General features: G+C 44.7%; 2 protein-coding genes across 10 annotated transcripts in view; one reads left to right on the top strand and one right to left on the bottom strand.

The window, feature by feature from the left end:
* Window positions 1-13,088, top strand: part of Ctbp2 (C-terminal binding protein 2) — a 140,455-nt gene extending 127,367 nt beyond the window's left edge. For 5 of the 8 annotated variants that reach the window (XM_036196331.1, XM_036196322.1, XM_036196348.1 and 2 more), the window contains exons 6-11: window positions 1,908-2,114; window positions 8,172-8,386; window positions 8,688-8,818; window positions 9,276-9,403; window positions 9,802-9,919; window positions 11,703-12,497. In XM_036196331.1, coding sequence (XP_036052224.1) covers window positions 1,908-2,114; window positions 8,172-8,386; window positions 8,688-8,818; window positions 9,276-9,403; window positions 9,802-9,919; window positions 11,703-11,883 — 980 coding nt within the window. In that variant the 3' untranslated portion in view covers window positions 11,884-12,497. Of the gene's footprint in view, window positions 1-1,907; window positions 2,115-8,171; window positions 8,387-8,687; window positions 8,819-9,275; window positions 9,404-9,801; window positions 9,920-11,702 lie in introns of all 8 variants that reach the window. The other 3 variants (XM_036196304.1, XM_036196356.1, XM_036196293.1) reach the window with 1 other exon arrangement.
* A 2,240-nt stretch (window positions 13,089-15,328) lies between these two features.
* Zranb1 (zinc finger RANBP2-type containing 1) overlaps window positions 15,329-21,201 on the bottom strand; it is a 56,935-nt gene continuing 51,062 nt past the window's right edge. For both annotated transcript variants that reach the window (XM_036196271.1, XM_036196279.1), the window contains 4 exons: window positions 18,466-18,586; window positions 17,300-17,429; window positions 16,919-17,148; window positions 15,329-16,076 (listed from right to left, as the gene is read on the bottom strand). In XM_036196271.1, coding sequence (XP_036052164.1) covers window positions 15,858-16,076; window positions 16,919-17,148; window positions 17,300-17,429; window positions 18,466-18,586 — 700 coding nt within the window. In that variant the 3' untranslated portion in view covers window positions 15,329-15,857. The remainder of the gene's footprint in view (window positions 16,077-16,918; window positions 17,149-17,299; window positions 17,430-18,465; window positions 18,587-21,201) is intronic.

The raw sequence follows: 21,201 nt of genomic DNA, 5'->3' as shown, positions 1-21,201 counted from the left end.
GTGGATCTAGGCAGTAATGATAACTGGGTCTTTTATGGAGCCCTCGAAGTATAGGTGCAGCCTGTCATGGGTTTAACACAGAGGCAGCATTTAAAGGCAGGGCAGGTCAGAAACCCACTCTTGACCCTGATGCTGCAGAGAACATACATAGCACCTGGAGTCTCTCCCCAGAAGGGTGTTCTGCTGTTTGGAGCCACTGAGTGACTCCTACATATCCTCATTTAAAACCAGGGTCCAATTATTAAGAATTCCCATTTGTAGCTACACTTGCTCCCCAGGGTCGGGTTCTGCGTCTCCACATGGGTGCAAGAGCCAAAAGTTACACATCCACACTGTGGTTTGGCCGAGCACACATCCTGCCTTGGTCTCCCTCTTTCTGTGGAGCTCTGGGCATGCCTTTATCATATGGGGACCTGCCTGCACTGGTTGTCACTGGTCACCTAAGCTATGACAGCACTGAGCCACAGCTAGGCTCCCACCAGAATCTGACTTACCTTCCACTGGGCTTTTTCTCGGAAGGCTGAAAATTGTCCCTGGTACCTAAGGTTTCTTACGTGTCACTCCAGTCTAATAATAGCCTGGGATTCTGTGCTGAGCCATTCCAAACGAACAGGCCCCCCTCTGTTTTGCAGGATCACTGCCCTTCACCTCATGAGAAAGATAGCTTTCATCACAGAGGTCCCTTAGCAAATGCCTTAGTCCAGAGAAGCCCACTGCAGCCCGGCTGCGAGGATGACCTGCTCATGATGCCTTCCTTCGCTCTGAGCTGTCTGTTCTCCTGGAAGGCAGTTACTCATCATTGGGCCCCAGGGCAGCCCTGGTAGCAGGGTGAGAGACACCACAGATCTAAGGAGGTTCAGGGGACAGTCATCTCCTTCCTGTCCAGATGATTTTCTTCGTATTCCCCAGTCTGGAAAAGCTCACAGAACCCAAGGCCAGCTTGAGTAGCTGCACCTTGCTGCCCAGATGACACCTGTAGATCAGGAGGGAGCCTTTTGACCTGAGCAACAGGATGGCCAAATGTCTGTGCCACTGCTTAGAAAACTACCTGTCTGGTAGGTCCAGGCCACTTTTGAGGCTGCCTAGGGCTCCGCGTTCTCAACAGGGCCTTATAACTATGCCCTCCATGATTACATCTTGACTTGACCTGAAGAATGGCAGTAACTTCTGCTTAAGGGAAGCCAGTGCTTGCCGCCCGCCCCTCCTGAGAGCTTAGGTTTTTTTTTTTCTCCGAGGAGTTGAAGATTGATCTCAGGTGCCCTCAGGCCTAAGGCTTATTAGCAAGTTCCCCTAGCTGCCTCCTGGTTTTGTTTGTTTGTTTTTGGGGGTTGTTTGTTTGTTTTTGGTTTTTGCCAGAATCTGGCAACCCATGAGCTTTAGGACCTTGGATAGCTCTAAAATCAAGATCCTCCTGACTCCAGCTTTCAGAGTTAGGGTTAGAGGTGTGTGTCCACATGTTTGCCTTGAGCTGTCTCCGTGTGTAAACCCTAATTAGTGAGTAGGGTATTGGTGTTTACATTTAGGGTGCATAAGGTTCAAATAGTCTCTGTCCCAGATAGCTCCAGAAGTAGCCTCGAAAAAGAGTCTGGGTTTCTGATCCCTCCATCCTTCAGTCCTGCCAGGCTAGAGCTGGTGCTGAAGCCCCCACCGGCTTTCTGCCTGCTCCAGGGCTCCTTTGGGCCTCGGGCCTGGGCTGGAAAGAAGGGGAGTTGAGCTGGCTGGGAGCTAAGACTTAAACCTAAAAGCCATGTTGGATTTGGGTTTAGTGGTGAGGACTCCCAAGTATGAGAGAGCCTATCGTGCACTTGACCCAACCCTGGGCATGGAGTAGCTCTCCATTTCTAAGCAGGGTGCCTGGGAATCCTGGGGGCTCTGCTGATCTCTGGGCCTGGCCATTGCTCTTTCAGGGATCGCTGTTTGCAACATCCCGTCAGCCGCAGTAGAAGAGACAGCCGATTCTACCGTCTGCCACATCCTCAATCTCTATCGGCGGAACACATGGCTGTACCAAGCCCTACGAGAAGGCACACGGGTACAGAGCGTGGAACAGATCCGTGAGGTTGCCTCGGGAGCTGCTCGGATCCGAGGGGAAACACTGGGCCTCATTGGCTTTGGTACGTGCCTCTTGAGATGGATTTGGTATGTGGGGGGTGGGGAGGAGGTCAAGGGTCAAGAATAATATGAGAACTTGCCCAGAGATGAGATCTGGGCCTGTTCTACAAGAATGCTGCGTCTATGTTGCTGGTCAGCGACAGAGCAGGAGTGCACCCTCTGCTGGCATTGGGGAGGAGTGTGCCTGGTCAGTCTCCCTGAGACAGAGGGTAAAGGGCTGGGTGGATAGTTTGTGTAACAAGTGGTTGAGCAGCAGCCCTGGGTCACAGGTTCTTGAAGATTTTTGAATACAGATGGCACACACCAGCAGGAACACGAAGTCACTTAAAGATTCAAGCCTGAGGGTAATAATACCAGGCTTTGGGCTTGGAAAGCTCTTGTGAGAATGGGACAAGACATGATTTTTCTGGACCTGGTTGTTGCCTTGGAGATACTTGAGCAGAGGCCCTGGGAGTCTCCAGTAAGTATGGTAGGGGACCAGGGAAAGTTTAAGTGGTGATGGGGGCGGGGGATAGAACTGTGCCACCGCTGTTGTCCACATGGGCCCAGATAGGACCCCAGTCTGGTGGTCACCGCTTCTAACTCTGTAACCGCCTCCAATTCTGCTTCTGTAACTAGAGCTGGAGGTGGGAGCAGGGGTACATGTTACTACTGCCTCTTGAGACTGAAAGGCATCATGAGGAACACATGGGATAGTTCATAGTTCAGATTCTGGCTTCCAGAAAGTTTCCCAATTAGCATCACTTTTAGCTCAGAGCCGACTGGGGGTCAGGGCTTCTGAGAGGCAGTTTGAAAAGAGGGAGAATTTGCTGGATGACCCCAGGGTTGCTCCTCTTTCTGCAGAGCATGACACAGTCCCCACCCCCACTCCCATCCCCCCATCCCCCCACCCGCATCCCCACCCCGGGCTCTGGGTCAGTCAGGGTCTGAGTTCAACTGATCAGATGCTAGGGAAGGCGCTGTGGTGTTTCATGGATCTTCAGAAATGTAGGTACCATGTATGAACACCACCGCACTCTCTACTGGTACCCTGTGTGCCTCCTGCGCCTCTTAAGCTGCCATCCCTTTTTTTTTAGAAGCCCTTCTTGTGGCCTGGGATGGTCTCTGATCGGGCTGTAGAGCCTGTGGGCAGCTCTGAGCTGCTAGCCAACTGGTGGAAAGTCCCTCACATTCTTGGGTCTTCAGATACACCAATCACATGCACTTCGTCCTTGAACGCTGTTGGGCTGAATGAGGTCTTTCAGCTTTCCCAAGCCCTTTCACTGGCTCCCCTACATTCATGGCTGCTGCAGTCTTCATGACCCCCCAGAACTGTAGTAGACAGACAGGAAGAGGGCTGTTTGCAGCTGCCCAGAGCTGCAGCCAGCCTGGTAGGGACCTCCTAGCTCTGCTGAAAAGCAGCGCAGGGGGAAGCATCGAGTGAACCTGAAGCTGGGGATGAGCAGAGGTCTCTCAGACAGCCCGCTATATTGATAAGAATTGTCTAGATATTTGCCTATTAGTATTTGCTTATGTTTTTTGTTTGTTTTTGAGCTGGGGATCAAACCCAGGGCCTTGCGCTTGCAAGGCAAGCGCTCTACCACTGAGCTAAATCCCCAACCCATTAAAGATTTATTTATTTATTTATTTATTTATTTATTTATTTATTTATTTATTTATTTATTGCATATACAGTGTTCTGCCTGCATGTGTCTGCAAGCCAGAAGAGGGCACAGATGGTTGTGAGCCACCATGTGGTTACTGGGAATTGAACTTAGGACCTCTGGAAGAGCAGTCAGTGCTCTTAACCACTGAGCCATCTCCCAGCCCCTTGCTTTTGTTTTTAATTTGGCATATGGGGGTTTATATATGGCATTGAAAAAAAAAGGTGCTTGTTTATAAAAAACTGCAACATTTCACCTCGTTTCACCTTTACACCGGGGCCACACTTAATCTGTGGGGTTTTTGTTTGTCTTAAGTGTGGCCCAGGCCCTGGGGTTCATTTTCCTCTATGGAGACTGCGAAGTTGATGGTCTTTTGCTCAGAAGTGCTCTGGGTCGGAGTAGAAGGCAGTGAAACCTTTTGAGAGAATTGATGTAACATACTCCCACTGAGAATGGCTGAGTCAGCACGGTATGTTTAGATCTATCTGGCTTGCTGACCCAGGCACCTGTGCCACCTTCTGAGGCCCTGGAACTATGAAGGCTTCAGATCCCAGTATAAGGAGGAGAAAGACTCATTTATCCTCTTGGGCACGGGCCACATGATAGGGCCCTCAGATCCCACGTTTCTAGGATATCACCAGGTCCCTGTCACCACCACACTTCCCTTCCACTGTCCAGTCCTGCTTGATTCTCTGCCACACACTACCGTGTGGCTTGTTCAGCTCCTGGTCAGCTGTGTTCTCAAAGTGACATTAGGGATGACATGGAGACTACAGCTGTCCATCTTTGTCAGAGTGGCCTCATTACTCCTGCACAGTTAGAGCAAACAGCAGAGAGAGAGCCAGCTACCAGACTAGACAGGAAATGTGCATCTTCCCTTCTAACTTTCCCTAGTTTCAGAAATGTTTATGTGGGTCTGCATGCGGGTTTATACCTCTCGTGGCATGTTCTTGGCGGTTACAAAGCAACCAGAGTCGGTTCCCTTTCTACATTTGGGTCATTGTCAGACTTGGCAGCAAGGACCTTTACCCACTAAGCTACCACACCAGCCCCTGCCCACACATTTGAACAGGTTTTGTTGTTATTTTTGAGACTCTGTCTCACAATGTAGCTCTTGCTGTCCTAGAATTCACCCTGTAGACCAGGCTGGCTTGAACTCCCAGTTGCTGGGATTAAAGGCGTGTGCTACCACAGGCTTTAACAGTGTTTTAGATAAGGTATACTTTGTAGTCTGCCTAGTTGAATTCCAGTCCAACATCCCATCTACTTTGCTTTCAAGCTAAAAAACTCATGAAACAGGAAGGGCTGTCGGGATCAGTGGCTTTGAGCAGAGATGGTCATTGGGAAGTTTTGGAGTGCTTTCTTGCCCTGCTATCTGACATCCATTATAATATGGAGAGTCCTGGACTCCATGCTAGAACTGGGCTTCAGAGTCCCCCAGGCCTTAGTGCAATGGTGTTTTGCCTATAAAGGCAAATCCAACAGACATTAGGCTGGAAACATTGATGTAAAGATACTGAGAGCATCATGGGATGACATTCATTCACATTAAGAAACTTGCCACAGCTGGGCAGTGGTGCCACGCCTTTAATCCCAGCACTGGGAGGAGGCAGAGCCAGGCAGAGCTCTGTGAGTTCAAGGCCAGCCTCGGCTACAGAGTGAATTCCAGGAAAGGCACCAAAGTTACACAGAAAAACCCTGTCTCAAAAAACAACAATACCAAAAATAAGCTTTTATTTGTTCTTTAATAAATAAAGCTTGCCTGGAGATCAGAGGAAAAAGCCAACTGTTTTAAATAAACAAAGAAGTCAGGCGATGGTAGCACACACCCTTAATCACTTGACAGGCAAGGATCTGTCTGGATCTCTGAGTTCAAGGCAATACTGGAAACAGCGCCAGGTGTGGTGGCACATGCCTTAAATTCCAACACTAGTTAACCGTGGAGGTGACAGATGGGGAGGAAGAGGAAGTGATGCAGCTGGACAGGAGAGCAGATCAGGTGGCAGAACAGCAAGGCATATAGGCATGGGTGGACAGGAAGTCGCACGCATTTGGAAGGTGCCAAGTTGGTGAGGTTAGCTGTGGCTTTCCCTATTTCCCTGATCTCTCTCTGGCTTTCACCCCTCTATCTGGCTCCGTGATTTTTATTTAATAAGACCATTTAGAATTTCATCTACAGAAGCTTGCTACATACACAAAGATGAGAGAAATAGCAGGACTGGGGGCATATTGGTGGCGTTTAGACCTGAGGGAAAGGCACATGATACCCATTAAAACATTCTAATTAGGTATTGGTTTGAAAATGTCCATGATAAATATTATTTAAAACAATGCTTTGCGGCTGGAGAGGTGGCTCATCAGCTAAGAGTGTTTGCTGCTCCTCTAGAGGGCCCAAGTTTGCTTCCCAGCACCCACACTGGGCAGCTCACAACGCTTATAAGTCCTGCTCTTGGGAGGTTCCCTCCCTTCAGATGACTCTAGCTTATGTCAAGTTGGCATGAGACTAGCCAGCACAACTGACTTCCTTGTCAACATGTGTATCAAGCTACAACCCTCCCTTTCTCATTCACCAAGGTCTCATATTAAAAACATAATTTTTTAAATCCCCCAGTCTTCACAGATTCAAACACGTTAACATTTTAGTGCCTTTAAAATCGCCAATCTCTTAAAAATGCCAAGTCTTTTAAAATTCAAAGTCTCAAATGTGGGCTCCAGTAAAATAAAAAACTTAATACTTTCTTATTTCAAGAGGGAAGAACCAGGGCACAGTCAGAATCATATTAGACTTGCAGAACCAAACTCCCAGAAGTGTGAAAACTCAGTGTCCAGTGTCTGGGCTTACTCACGATCTTCTGGGCATCCCTAAGGGGCTCGGGCACTTCTCCAGCTCCACCCTCTGGCACACATGCCTGTCTTCTAGGCTCCAGCTGGCTCCACTCACTGCCGCCGCTGTTTTTGGTGGTCATCTCATGGTACTGGCATCTCTGGGGTCTTCTGCTGCAGCTAGGCTGCACTTCCCCAGTAATCTTTCATAGGCTCTCTTCATGGTGCTAAGCCTGAGCTTTACCATATGAGCCCTTCAGTACCAGGCCTTCAACTGCCACTGAGGCTGCCCTCACCAATGGCTTCTCCTGGCCTCTCACAGTGCCAAACTTTAGTTGCTCTCCATGACCCCTTCATGCCTTCAAAACCAGTACTGCCTGGGTGACTCTTACACTACCAATTTTGGCTGCCAGCATGAGGTACAACCTTGGCCACCTCTGGAACACAGCTTCTCTGTGCTAACTCTCAGGAAACGCTTCCCAGAAGACTTCACCTTAATGATGCTGGTCTCTTCTTAATCACCACTAATTTCTTAGTTCTAATTAACCAGTATCAATTGTCTCAGTAACACAGTTAATCACAGCTAATCAGAACAACAGAATCTTTATTCAAAAAGCAAACAGCCCTGTTACAGGTTTCTCTGTGTAACCTTGGCTGTCCTGGAACTCACTCTGTAAACCAGGCTGGCCTGAATTCACAGAGATCCATCTGCCTCTGCCTCTGATTAAAGGAGTGTGCCTCCACTGCTGGGCTGACTCTCAACATTCTTATCTTCTAAACTCCTACAGAATGGCTCACTGAGCTCTCAATGGCTGATGGCTTTTCTAGCCCAAAGTTCTAAAGTCCTTCCACAATCCTCCCCCAAATAACATGGTCAGGTCTGTCACAGCAGAACTCCACTAGCCTGATACCAACTTGTCTTAGCTATGATTATTATTGCTGTGACAAAACACCATGACCAGAAATCAAGTTGGGGAGGAAAGGGTTTACTTTACACTTGCTTTCACTGTTCATCATCAGAGGAAGTCAGGACAGAAACTCATAAACAGGGCGGAAACCTGGAGGCAGGAGCTGATGCAGAGGCCGTGGAGGAGTGCTGCTCACTGGCTTGCTCAGCCTGCTTTCTTATTGAACCGGTGGTCTGAGTCCTTCATCAATCACTAATTAAGAAAATACGGGTTGGGGGTTTAGCTCAGTGGTAGAGCGCTTGCTAGCAAGGCCCTGGGTTCGATCCTCAGCTCAAAAAAAGAAAAACACATGACAGCTGGATCTTATGGAGGCATTTTCTCAATTGAGGTTCCTCCTTTCAGATAACTCCAGCTTGTGTCAAGTGGACATAAGACTAGTCAGCACAGATACCCTCTCTGGCTTCTGGGTACCTGCGCTTAAATGCACATTCCCCCAGGCATATACATAATTTTAAAAATGAATATTTTTTTTCAAAAGCCCGGTAGTTGATATAAACATCATCATCATCACAGTTGGAGGACATACGTTGGCATGGTAACTTGGTAGCACTTCCCCAGCAAGAAAGCGGGGACAGCACCCAGGGTCTGCAGGTCTTACTCACCTGAACATTCTGTCTCTGCACAGGTCGCACAGGGCAGGCAGTTGCTGTTCGAGCCAAGGCCTTTGGATTCAGCGTCCTATTTTATGACCCCTACTTACAGGATGGGATAGAGCGGTCTCTGGGCGTGCAAAGGGTCTACACTCTGCAGGACTTGCTGTATCAGAGCGACTGTGTCTCCTTGCACTGCAATCTGAATGAGCATAACCACCACCTCATCAATGATTTCACTATCAAGCAGGTAATTTGACAGTCAGTTCACCCAGACCAGAGTTTAACAGCACGAAGAGGTGGGGGGAGCGGGTTCATGGGCACAGGGGTGTGCAGGGAAGTGTCCCTGGGGCAAATCAGTAATAGGGGTTATGGCCCAGGTGGCTCCCTTCCATACCTCACAGCCCTGGGAAGAAGGGAAACATTCCTGGGCTCCATTTCCTCCCAACCCCTTTCCCTGAACTGCCACTCATAGTTCAACATCAGGCCAAGCATTTTAAGTCTACTTCCAGAGATTCCGAGATCTGACCAGTTCCTCTTTCCTTCTGCAGATGAGGCAAGGAGCATTCCTTGTGAACGCAGCCCGAGGTGGTCTGGTGGATGAGAAAGCCTTAGCTCAGGCCCTCAAAGAGGGAAGGATACGAGGAGCAGCCCTCGATGTACACGAGTCGGAGCCCTTTAGGTATGTGTGTGGCTGTGCATGCTCCTAGCTTCCTCCCAGGAACCCGATCCAACACTTGGCGCTTGAACCCCTCTCCACCATAAGTAACCTGGGTAGGAAATTGCAGATGGTGCTTAGTGGAGTCACTGTCCTAGAGACTGCAGTGTTGGGAAGAGATCTGTCTCTAAAGAACATCAGAGAGGGCTGAGGCAGAAAGGCGAGACGGTGGTGTCTTTGATCCTGGAGCATTCATTGTGACTGGAAGGGATCCCTTAAGTGGCTTTTTTTCTGTCGGGCACACCCGCTCTCATAGTTGCAGTGACTGATTCACCAATCCTAATGAAACCTGACACAGAGCTTCCCTGCTGTCTGCTAACATACACAGCTACTGTTCCAAATGGCCTCGAGGCCTCCCATAATGAATGGTAATTGTATTAAGCTTCTCCCATTTTTACTGAATACATTTCCATTCCCCCAGCTTTGCTCAGGGCCCATTGAAAGATGCACCAAATCTCATCTGCACGCCACACACAGCCTGGTACAGTGAACAGGCATCCCTAGAGATGAGGGAAGCAGCTGCCACTGAGATCCGCCGAGCTATCACAGGTGAGCCACCCCCCCCCTGCCCTCGCCCTTAACCTGGCGCCATTGTCTCTGATCCTGCAGGTTAGAAGTATCTGCTGCATAAGTTTTTGTAGGAACTAAGAACTAAACTTCAAAGAGGAATCCAGCTCCCCAGTTACAGAGGGTAGTGGAAAACAGGAAGAAGGCCCCTTTCTTAGAGGCTTAGGCTGAAGCCACTAAATGGGAAAGTTCTTTTGGCCTTAAGAATATATGTATGGCTGAAGCTGCTAAAGGAACATGCTTCCAGACTGAGTTCAATCACAAGAACCTCCACACAGGAATTGTCCTCTGCCTGCCAGACATGTGTCTCGGTGCATGTACATGCTAAACACATGCTTGTAAAATAATGTACATGATTAATCATAATCCGCTTTCTCCAGGTCGCATTCCAGAAAGCTTGCGAAACTGTGTCAACAAAGAATTCTTCGTGACTTCAGCTCCTTGGTCAGTCATCGACCAGCAAGCAATTCATCCCGAGCTCAATGGTGCCACATACAGGTGAGGAGGAGAATGGAAGTTTTCTAGGCCTGGAGGCAAGAGAAGCCCAGACCTGGGTCTGGGATGTTGATATAACCTGGGCCCTTAAATTTTCAGTCTCTGAAATCCCCGGAATAAATGACTTCTCCCGAGCATTTGGGGGAGGGGTGGTTTGGTTTGGTTTGGTTTTTGAGACAGTATGTTTGTGTTACCCAAACTGGCTTTACACCTGTGAGCTTCCTTCCTTAGCCTCCTGGGTGTTGGGATTGTATATGCACTCATAGCCCCATGACCCACCCAGCAAATTCCATGTGTAAGATATAGGAGATGGGTTCAGGAAGGGCGCCACACAGTAGTTGTCTGTACTTTCTGGTGATAACCCCACTAAAGCCCCTGCAGAATGAGACTGAGTCTGGGGGAGAGTGTTGTTAATCAGACTCTGTCCAAGGAAAACCTTCTAATATGGAACAGATACACTTAAAGGAAGCAATATAGTGTCGTTTGGGGGGGGGGGGGGGTCCCATGATCTCCCTCCACCATTATTGCTGGCTTCCAGGGAAATTAATTCCACTGAGCATAAAGGGGAAAGAAGCCACATTCCTATCTGAGACCAAATGATCTATGCACTGTAATGTTGATATTCCCACTCACAGCCAAGACAGGTAGACATGTGTCAGGACATTGTCACTGGTTCCATTCTATTCCTAGTACTTGCACAAGGTGGGGGGGGTGGGCTCTGAAGAAGCTATGCATGTGTGTATAGCTCACATGGATCTTTATGTTCCACTCAGTCTGGTCTTTATCCGAGTGTGTTTTGTTTTCTGGCAGTCACACTCTAGTCCTGGTTAGTTAGCCTCACGGAAACTTCATGCCCCCCAGCCTTGGGTAGAAGGTCGCCTTGAGTTCTGGTGAGCCATCAGCTCCCAGGACCAATCTTAGCTCATACCTCGTAAGGACTTTGTCACTTGTGCACATTTCAGCATCACATCCCCCTTGTTCATTCTTGTTAGTGCCTGCCCTTAAGAGCCCCTCTCAATTCCTTCAAGTAGTTAAGACCCTTTGGAACATTCCATGGACTGCAAGGATCAGCGCTTAGAAGACCCGGATAAGTGCTGGGACTGGCACTGGTCTGAGTTTTTATATGTTGAGTAACACTGTACCTTAGACCCATATGCTCTGTAGGCAGCTCATCCTCATACACATAGTGCATGTCTCCACATAGAGTGTCACTGGACCGACCAGCCTAAGGAGCCACTGTCTTGTGGGTTCAACCATCACATCAGTTTCTTCAATGACTAATGAACCACACATCTGTTTCTCAGTTCTGGAAGCAGAAGTCTGAGGACAAGGAAAGGACCCTGTTTGGAGGCTGACTGGACAGTCTCCCATTTACTCCCCAGTTTTGTCTCCTAATATTTTAGAGACTAGGCTTGAACATAGGAAGAAAACAGATCTTGGAGTACTTTGTGAAACCTGCAGGGAAATCAGTCAGACTGGTATTTTCCAAAAGTGACCTCAAGCCTAACCCGTATTTTAAGGCTTATTGTTTTAAACAAAAGCCACAAATGTTAGTAACTAGTTTGTACAGATACCTTCCTGTTGTCTAAAAGCTGCAAAACCAGCCCAGCTGTGAATAGAACTTGATTTTTAAAATGAACAAGGTTCCATGGTTCAATATAAAAGCCTAGTTTTGCCTTGCTTTGGATAACAAACCTTTGCTTACTGTCTGGTTGGAAGTGAGGAAAGGCCAAGAATTTGGTAAAGCTAGCCTGCATTTAAGGCCTTGTTTCTATGTGCTCCTCAGGTATCCACCAGGCATCGTTGGTGTGGCTCCAGGAGGGCTTCCTGCAGCTATGGAAGGGATCATCCCTGGAGGCATCCCGGTGACCCACAACCTCCCCACAGTGGCACACCCTTCCCAAGCTCCCTCCCCCAACCAGCCCACAAAACATGGGGACAATCGAGAGCACCCCAACGAGCAATAGCAGAGAATGGTGGAAGGTAATCATTCAGACAAACTTGGGACCAAGAGACAGTAGCAAACAGATGAACTAAGAAAAGGAATTTGGTGGTCTTTAAAACTGATCCTGGACATCACTGATGTTGCAGTGTTAAAGCTACAAGAGCTAGAATACTGAAGACGGTGTCTGCTTCTGGAAGTGTGGAAAGACTAGGACGTGATTTATTAACAACCAACTTCTGTTATTGTGTGTTAAGTTTTTCATCTGTGCATCAAATCACAAAGAATAAATAGAGCTTTCCTTTATCAGTCCCTTGGGCACAGCAGGTCCTGAGCAACTTGCTCTAGAATGTTGCATCAAGAGCTCCGAGTATTAATTTAAAAAAAAAAAAAAAAGTTGAGAGGAAATCCCCATCAAGACTAGTCCCTTTGGTCTCCAGGGGCTGGTGGCCTCCTTTGCCAGTAAGAAGATAAGCTGGGGAGGACACCGTTTGCCAGTGTAGACATCTACACGCACAGGATTGAAGACAAAAGCTCCTGTACAGAAGTGTCTCTCAACTCTGAGCAGGCAAAGTTGGTTGTGAGTTCAGTAAAACCCTCCGATGATGCAAAAACAAAAAAAAAAACAAAAAAAAAAAAACAAAACAAAAAAAACAAAAAAAGGAAAAGAACAAAAAGAAAAAAGTATTAAGTTTCACAAGCTGTTTGTACTCAAATATATTTTCTCAGTTTCAGATCCTCAGCTATTTTATTGAGTGGAAAGTCTTGGACAAGAAGGGTTCAAGAAGAATAATGTTGCATTTCCTTATGTCTCAGGAAACACTTTTTATGGTAACTTGTCAGATTGTCTATGAACAAACCCACTTTTTTAGACATTGATAAATTCTTTTCTTCACGTGATATTTTATACAAGAACACTTCAGATGTGCTATTAGATGTGACTGATTTTAACAAATCCTATTAGATTTGTATCAGCTAGTTACATGTTCTATTCATAGTCTTTTGTGAATCATTGCCTTTTTGTTTTTAAAGATGGCCTATTTTGAGCCTTTGTATAGGTACATTCCTGTTTTTGTGACAAAAGAAAAACTTTAAAGTTGTCCCAAACAGAAAAATAATGGCTATCAGAAATGTTTTGTTTTAGTGTGAGTTACCGTTACTGTATTTGTTTATTGTAAAGGTGGACATTTAGCGTTCAGTGCAGTTTTCAATAAAAGTAATTAAAATTTCTGTTAAGTCCTGACATTTAAGTACATCTCACCTATATAAAAGTTAGCCCTTGAGATGTCATCACAGTGTCAATCAGCCAGGTTCCAACTTTTGTGGTGACAATGTCTAACTGACCTCAGAGAAGTCCAAATTAGGCAGGCTATGCTGAAGCTGAGGCAGTGCTTTAGAATTAAGTCAATTCTTTATCTTTTTTTGGGGGGTGGGGAGGTAGAACTTTGAAGTTCTACTTATCTTTTTAAATAGCATTCAACGCTTTTAAGTCCCACAATGCCAAGTTTTACACCCCCTCTAAGCCTTTCTTTCCTGTTCAGGAGGGGCCCATCCTAACTGCCCTATAAAATGACCACTCGCAGAAAGGTAGTAAGAACACTCACTCCCTTGACAATCACAGATCTTGTCAAAAGCGTGGATGGGAAAGAGGTCCCAACTAAACTGTCTACACAGCAGTATTTTACTTAGCATTGTGTGGCATAGTGAGCCTAAAGGTCGGAAACAAAAGAAGTCAGATCTGAATCCATGGTGTTTAATTAGCATGGTTGTTCAAACAGTCCTTTAGAAATGATTATATATAAACTGACTCCAGAGAACGACAACATTAGAGTAAAAACAAAGTACTGGTTTCACCCGAGGAAAAAACCAAAGTCCACGCAGTTATAAAAGTATTACTGTAAAGAGTCAGTCTAAAGATACCTACCTACACCTGTCACCCAGCCACATATAATCTTTGACAAAAGTTGGCATACACTTTTTGGGACAATAATTATGGCTGTTGGTTTATTTCAAGAGCTTAACATAGCACTGATTTACCAAAAGTGTTGGCCTTTCAGAGCCAGTCAGTCTGCTACAGAAACTATGTAAAACCCCATTCTTACCTAAGAAATGGAGCCATCTCTAATTCTTTCCCACAGGGAAGAATGTGATACCCATCAAATTCTATGTGGTCAGAGTCACTGGTATAAATAAATAAATACAGAGGAACCTGGGAAAGGACACTCATAAAACCACAGTACACAGGACAAGGCTGTCTTGAGCCTGATTCTGTGCCACAAGGTTTGGGTGTAATGAAGACAGACCAGTTTTCCCCCTTTTCCCTGTGGCTTAACTGGATTTCTGCCTCCTTAAAAACTGTACAATTGGAGAACAGCTATTACAGATGCCATGGATGCTAAGTGCTCAGAATAGCAGCCTTCTATAGACTTGGGTATCATTCACTGGTCAAAATGAAAACTAAATAGTCAATTTGTAGGAAACCATTAACCACTGGAACAGTAACATTTACCATTATTGATACCACAATCCATTTATATGGATGGAGTCACCCCCTGTGAAAACTACCCAGTTTTAGCATGCAGCATAAATGACCTTTTCATCTTGGGAACACCTTTTTACTGTTCACAAGAGAAGGAACTAAAGACATAACAGCTCATAGGTATTTTCCTCTTTCTAGTATTCCAGCAAACTGAAGGTTGTGTACACTTCAATACCATCTCATCAGAAAACAAGATTTAAAGGGGAGAAGGGAAGTGAGTGTATTTGCTATGTGACAACTGCTTGCCATGTCAGTCTACTAAGAGCTTAGCAGGACACTATGTGTCGTGTTCCTGAGATAGATCAGAAATGTTCACCAATACTAATAAATACCCCAAGTGGTCAGATAATGCCATAAAATTTTTCTAAGATTGCAGTTTTAACTTTAAATAATGGCTACAATATGCAAAAGTTCTCAGACTACACAGAGATTGATCATACGATTCATTGACCACCTTAGTGCATTTAACAATCTTTATTCTGTTTGTACTGAACTGTATTCCCAATCAGCCTAAGTAAAGGCATGCCCTCAGTACAGCATCTGCTTTAGAGCAGAGGTGACAATAAAGACAAAAGAATCTGAAGACCCTCTAATGGCCACCTGGGAGCAGAACAGGTTTGAGTCCAAGTGACTGTCACACAGTCCACCCAGTGACAAGTGAGCCGGCTCCCTTTCCATTTATCCAAGGAATGAGTGCACAAATGCACCTGCCCAGAGTCAGTAAGAACTCTCTTTACAGGGTACTTTTTCAAACAAATAAATATCTAAATACTGAAAGGGGCAAATCAGGAAACTTGAAAACAACAGAAACCAAAACCCTCTTCAAGACAATTTCTATGTAAAGCTCACTCAAAAACAAAATTGCTAGTTTTTCTTGCAGTTTGTTCCTAAGGATTTCATTTTTATTTTATTGGGCACAACAGGAAGTAAATTATTAATAAAATAAAGGCTTGTTTATTTTCATCTTGCCGTGGATAATTTGTACAAAGTTTCCAAATCTCTGAAACAATGGAAATGGGTCTTGTACGGTGGGAGCAGGATGTCAGGTTCTAATGAGAGTATTTCAACGAAGTTATCTGCCATGTGCTTTTTATGAGTGCCCATGCTAGGGAAATGTTCAGTAACATGAAGATGCTGGTGCACTTTTCCTAGTACACGACTTCTTACACAACCACATGCGTTACATTCAGAGACAGATTTACAATTTGAAAGAAAAAGTTCTGTCAATAAAATTAGGGTCTTTTTTACAAACTGTAGTTCAACCAAAGCTCTCCGTCTCCTCATGCAGATGCACTCGTTATCTCCAGTGGGTGTGGAGCAGAAAGACAGATACTTGGGAGCAGATCCTGCAGGGTTTGGCTCACCCCATGCTGTATGTTCTGCTTAGAATACCACACTAATTTGTGGGTCATCTCAGTTCTGATGCCTTGGTCTTTTGCTCCTTAGGTGTGTGTGTGTTTTCATTCATCCTCATCCTCCTCATCTTCCTCTCCATCAGACAGGGATGTACAAGGCCGGATCTGTCTGTAGCGGTCAAGCCATTTTTCTACCATTTGGGTGACCAAGGGGTGGTTTCTCCTCCGAGAGCTTTTCTGCATAGCCACCAGAACCCCCCCTTCAGTCACACAGCAGTCCAGCCACTCGCGGAGCAGTCTCTCTTGCTGCTCCTCATTACCTAGCTTTTAGAGAAACATGAAGAAAAATGCAAAGTAACAAGGCAGGTCAGACTCTGGTATGGTAATGCAAACAACTGTTTCAACCTAGCTAAATACCATACAGCTAAATAAGGATGACCCATAGAAAGTACCAAGAAAGGTATGAACTTCAGACATGACAAGGTAAGTTCCCTGAGTTGATTACATTTGGGTTACAATTGTACAAGTTATGGTCTATGAATTCTTTTCCTTGATATACTGTACTTCTAAGTGTTTTGTGGTCATTATTAAAATAAAAAGTAATTTTCTAGACCATGGGCTTTCTGGGTATTTCATATATCTTCACTGTTTTACTGCGCCTTTCCCATAGACCCCCATGTTTCTGTTCTCAGACAGTGTGTCTCTGGACTCTTCTAGCTCACTCAGAGGACAAAGTCCTGTAAAGACTTAAGAGTCATGTCTCCCCTCAGCTCCTTGCCCATGCCATCTCAACCCAGTCCCCTTACAGCACCTTTTGAGCATGTGCTTTAATCCCAACACTTGGGAGACAGGTAGGCGGATCTCTGAAGTTCAAGGCCAGCCTGGTCTGCAAGAGTTCCAGGACAAGTCTGGGATACACAGAGAAACCCTGTTTCCAAAAAAATCAAATCTGTCAAGACCAATGCCACAGCACCCCTCTTCTGCCTGTCTAAGCCACAAATCAGCCTGCCTTTCCAATTTTGAGGTCCCTTTTAGTCTCTAACTGGTGTTTACAGATAAAGCAGTTCCTATCACCATTCACAAGTGTAAGGCACTAAAGATGCCATCACTTCTGAAAGGCACAGGAGTCTGGTTCCTCCGATCACAAAGGATAACATGCTACTTACCTCCTGAGCAGAAAGGAAGTGCACGTGGAGGAGCTTCCTTTCACTGTCAACCAGAGGCAAAAATGTGATGGTGACATCATCATCAGTGTTCAGATTAGCACCAGCACCTCGGTTGCCATAGCCATCATTCTCCATGGCAACCAAAGCAGAGAAGTGGCCCCTTGTATAGCCCAGAGCAATTGGACTTTTCCAACAAAAACTCTGTTCCCATAACAAAGGCAGATAAACTCCTAGAAAAAAAGCACAAGAGCACAAGGAGCAAGTGCCTATCTACTCCCCAACACCCACTCCCACTGTTCTACCTCCTGAACCCCAGAAGCTGCTCTGACGTACAACTATATGAAAACAAAACTACTAGAGCGCTCTTGAGGAATGGCTTACCTTGAAACCGAGTATATCCTAAAGTTTCTCCCCGGAAACTCTTATAATATTTTACTCCATATACTATAATTGGTCGTCTAAGGATATGTGCGAGTACAAAAATGTGTGTCTGTTCCAAACTTGCTCCAGGCTGTACACACACACAAAAAGAAAAGGCAATTTTTCTTAAAAACATTTATTACCAGTCCTGGAAAACCGCTGTGTAAAAACACAGTACTATCTCAATCCATTTCCAAGAAGAAAACCTTGTCAAAGAAGTTGACTCCCCATATATATGGCACAGTCCCAACAAAATTAGAACAGCAATCTTCAGTGTCTATGCATAAGTATTCATATTCAAACTCAAACAGAAAAGATGTAGACAATTATTTCAAGGTATCCCTTGCTATCCAATCTTAGCATTTACTCTACAATCTCAGAAAAAAGGGGTTCAGATAGCAAGGACACTTCATAAAATACCATTTCAGTTTACTGAGAAAGTCCTACCTACAACGAAGTTCTCCTGAAAACAGCTTTACTGTTTGACTGTGCACAAATTGAACTAGCACTATCACCAAATGAGGTCCATCCTCCAACTCTAGCCACTCTGACAACACACGGCCATGAAGCGGTGCATTAGTTCATGTGCTATCCACTGTGGTCCCTGCACAAATTGCCCGAACCGAAGGCACTTCCTTCTCGAGGTTCAGATGAACCTGAATGAACACAAGGTTCTTTGTTCAGAGTAAGCCACACTGAGCTTTTCCATTAACCTTAACCCATGAATGTGAATGCAGTCATGAGGGAACAAGAGAAAGAATGTCAAATTCCTCCACGCCTGACAGTTCAGTTCCATCCTTGAATTTCCACTGTGAGCTTAAACTCAGTAACTGGAGCTACTGTGGAGATAGGTCAAATGGGCATACCGCCTCTGGTATTAAGGAAGAAACAGCAGTATGGACTATACCATACTTAAAAGTCCGCATTAGATCTTTGGGTCTTGAAGGCTGTTACCCTTAATTAAGCAGCAGAGTTCTGCAGTGATAATCTAACAAACAGTAGTCAGCACCTAGAACCCAAGTTGACTGCCCGCAAGGAAAGCCTCTTTCCTTTGTATCACATTGCTTTCAGCATGGTCTGATCAAATAGACTGGAGAACTTAAAGTCAAAGCTCGGTGCAACCTTACCTGACTAGCGAGAGAGAGTATAAATGCCCAGTCTTCTTGCCATTGTTCTTCCCTCAGTGAAAAATGTAAACCAAAGCTCTGGGAATACCAGGATTCCCAGTCTTTCCAGCGTGTGTAAAACCTAGCAAGTAAATTACAAACAAAATCATGATGATAAGTAAGCTTTGAACCAGCAGTACTCCACACATTTATTGAAGTTTTTAGTTTGGTTTTGTTTTGGCAATTCGTATCAAGAAATTAACTACATTCTGGAAACACACCTTTTAGCATATCTCCAACAAGAATCAAATTCACCACCTATTTCTGCACAAAGTACACATGTGGTGCAGACATACATATAGGAAAAACACTCCACCAGGCAGTGGTGGCACACACCTTTAATCCCAGCACTGGGGAGGCAGAAGCAGGCAGATCTCTGAGTTCGAGGCCAGCCTGGTCTACCAAGTGAGTTCCAAGGAAAGGAGCAAAGCTACACAGAGAAACCCTGTCTCAAAAAACACCAAATAAATAAGTAAATAAATATTACCACTTGAAGTTCCTTTATGTCAATAAAATCTCATGATTACAAACTAACCCCCCCCCCCAAAAAAGGTTACTGTAGCTAGAAAAACAATTCTTTGTATTTAACACCCTTTAAAATGCTTTTATATAATGAATTGGGCAAACACAAATTTCACTAAAATTGTCATGCAATCTTAAAAAAAAAAAAAGCAAAGACCTCTTATGTGAAGGCAGATATTTAAATTTGGAAGACCATATTTTCATCTAATGCATTTAAATTCCAGGGGGAAAGAAAAGCTGCAGCAGCAAAAAGTTAAGCGTATCTTTAATAAAGGGTTCTATAAAAACTAAACTTCTAAAAGTTCAGTTTCTAGAAACATAACAGTTCAAAGGTTTAATTCTTAGTTGATTTTATTATAAAAAGTATGTTCAGGGCTGGAGAGATGTCTCAGTGGTTAAGAGCACTTGTCTTGCAGAAGACCCAAGTTCAATTCCTAGAACCCACACAGCAGCTCACAACTGCCTGCAACACCAGTTCCAGGGGATCCCATGTCCTCTTCTGACCTCTATGGGCACCAGGTACACATGTGGTGCAGACATACATTTAAGAAAAACACTCATACATTAAAAGCACTTCTTTCACAATTGCTTAGTGTTCACAGAACACCACTTGAATGTTTAAAGGGCAATGAATATACATACAATTTTGAAAACTTTAAGAAAAACATCAAGTTTTTTTCAAACTGAAGATGTATAGTTAGAATTTTAAAGTGTGTGTGTGTGTGTGTGTGTGTGTGTGTGTGAGAGAGAGAGAGAGAGAGAGAGAGAGAGAGAGATGTGTGCAGAGTATGAACCATCATATATAAAGTCAGATTCCATCATGGATCTTAAGGTCCATGACCTAGTGACTCGGGTCATCAGGCTTGCCAACAAGTTCCTGTACTTGTGGAGCCATCTCACTGGCCCACAAATTTCTTGACTAGTACTTCAAGTTATTTTATGAACGAGACAGGTCTAAATTAGCCAGAAGTTAAGCAATGGTTGCAATAAAAACTCAAGGAAACTACCAAGAGAGTTCTGGAAACTACACACACATCAAGACAAAATTCTCAATCCCTGAAGCTAGTGGGCCCATAAGGACAACCTAAACCTAATAATATATAACCAAGCTGCACCATACAAATTTAGATTAATATCTGAAAAATCAAATACCTATCTATGGATCCTAAGATTCAATAGAATCCAACCTGACAATATTCTTACTATTAATATACACATGCTATGCAATTACAAACAAAATCCTAACTGGCTTTTTGTAAAATTGTTACATAGATCCTAAAGCTTATACAAAAAGGGAAAAAAAAAAAAAAAAAGCTATAGGACTCCAAAGATTCAGACTTTTGACAGGTAAAAACAAGAGTCCAGAAAACAATCTTTTATAGTCAGTTAATTTTCAATAAAAATGTCCAGACAACAGAATAGAGAACAACAATCTTTTCAGCAAATTGTACAATTAGATTTCTACTAAGTTAGGTCATAATAAATGGATCAAATACCTAAATGCCAAAAATTGAAACTAAAATTCCAAAGACAAAAACAGAAGACCGAATCTTTGTGACCTTGTCTTAGTTTGGGTTTTGGGTTTCTTTCTTTTTTTTTCTTTTTTTTTTTTTTTTTTTGGTTTTTCAAGACAGGGTTTCTCGTGTAGCTTTGCGCCTTTCCTGGATCTTGCTCTGTAGACCAGGCTGGCCTCGAACTCACAAAGATCCACCTGCCTCTGCTTCCCAAATGCTGGGATTAAAGGCATGCACCACCAACACCCGGCTGGGTTTTGGGTTTCTATTGCTGCGATAAAACACCATAGCCATAGGCAGACAACTTGGGAAGTTTTTCCTTCATCTTTTAATTCTCAGTCATACTTTATTGGGGGAGGGGAGCTTCTGGATGGAAACTCAAATCAGGAACCTAAGCAGAAGACAATGAGCATCAAGGCCTACTGGTGTGCTCAGCCTGCTCTCTCATACCATCCAAGACCACCTGCCCAGAGGTTGCATTGCCTCTAGAGAGCTAGGCCCACTCATAGCAATCATTAATCAAAAAAATGCCTCATAGGCTTGCCCGCAGGCCAATCTGGCAGGAGCATTCTCTCAAATGAGATTCCCTCATCTCAAATGACTCTAGCTTGAATCAAGTTGACAAACACCAGCCAGCACAGACCTTCAGCTACAAAAGATG

This window comes from Onychomys torridus, chromosome 1, assembly GCF_903995425.1.
Source record: "Onychomys torridus chromosome 1, mOncTor1.1, whole genome shotgun sequence".
NCBI lineage: Eukaryota > Metazoa > Chordata > Mammalia > Rodentia > Cricetidae > Onychomys > Onychomys torridus.
The sequence above is the reverse complement of the archived record's forward strand: the minus strand, read 5'-3'. Positions and strand labels throughout refer to the sequence as shown.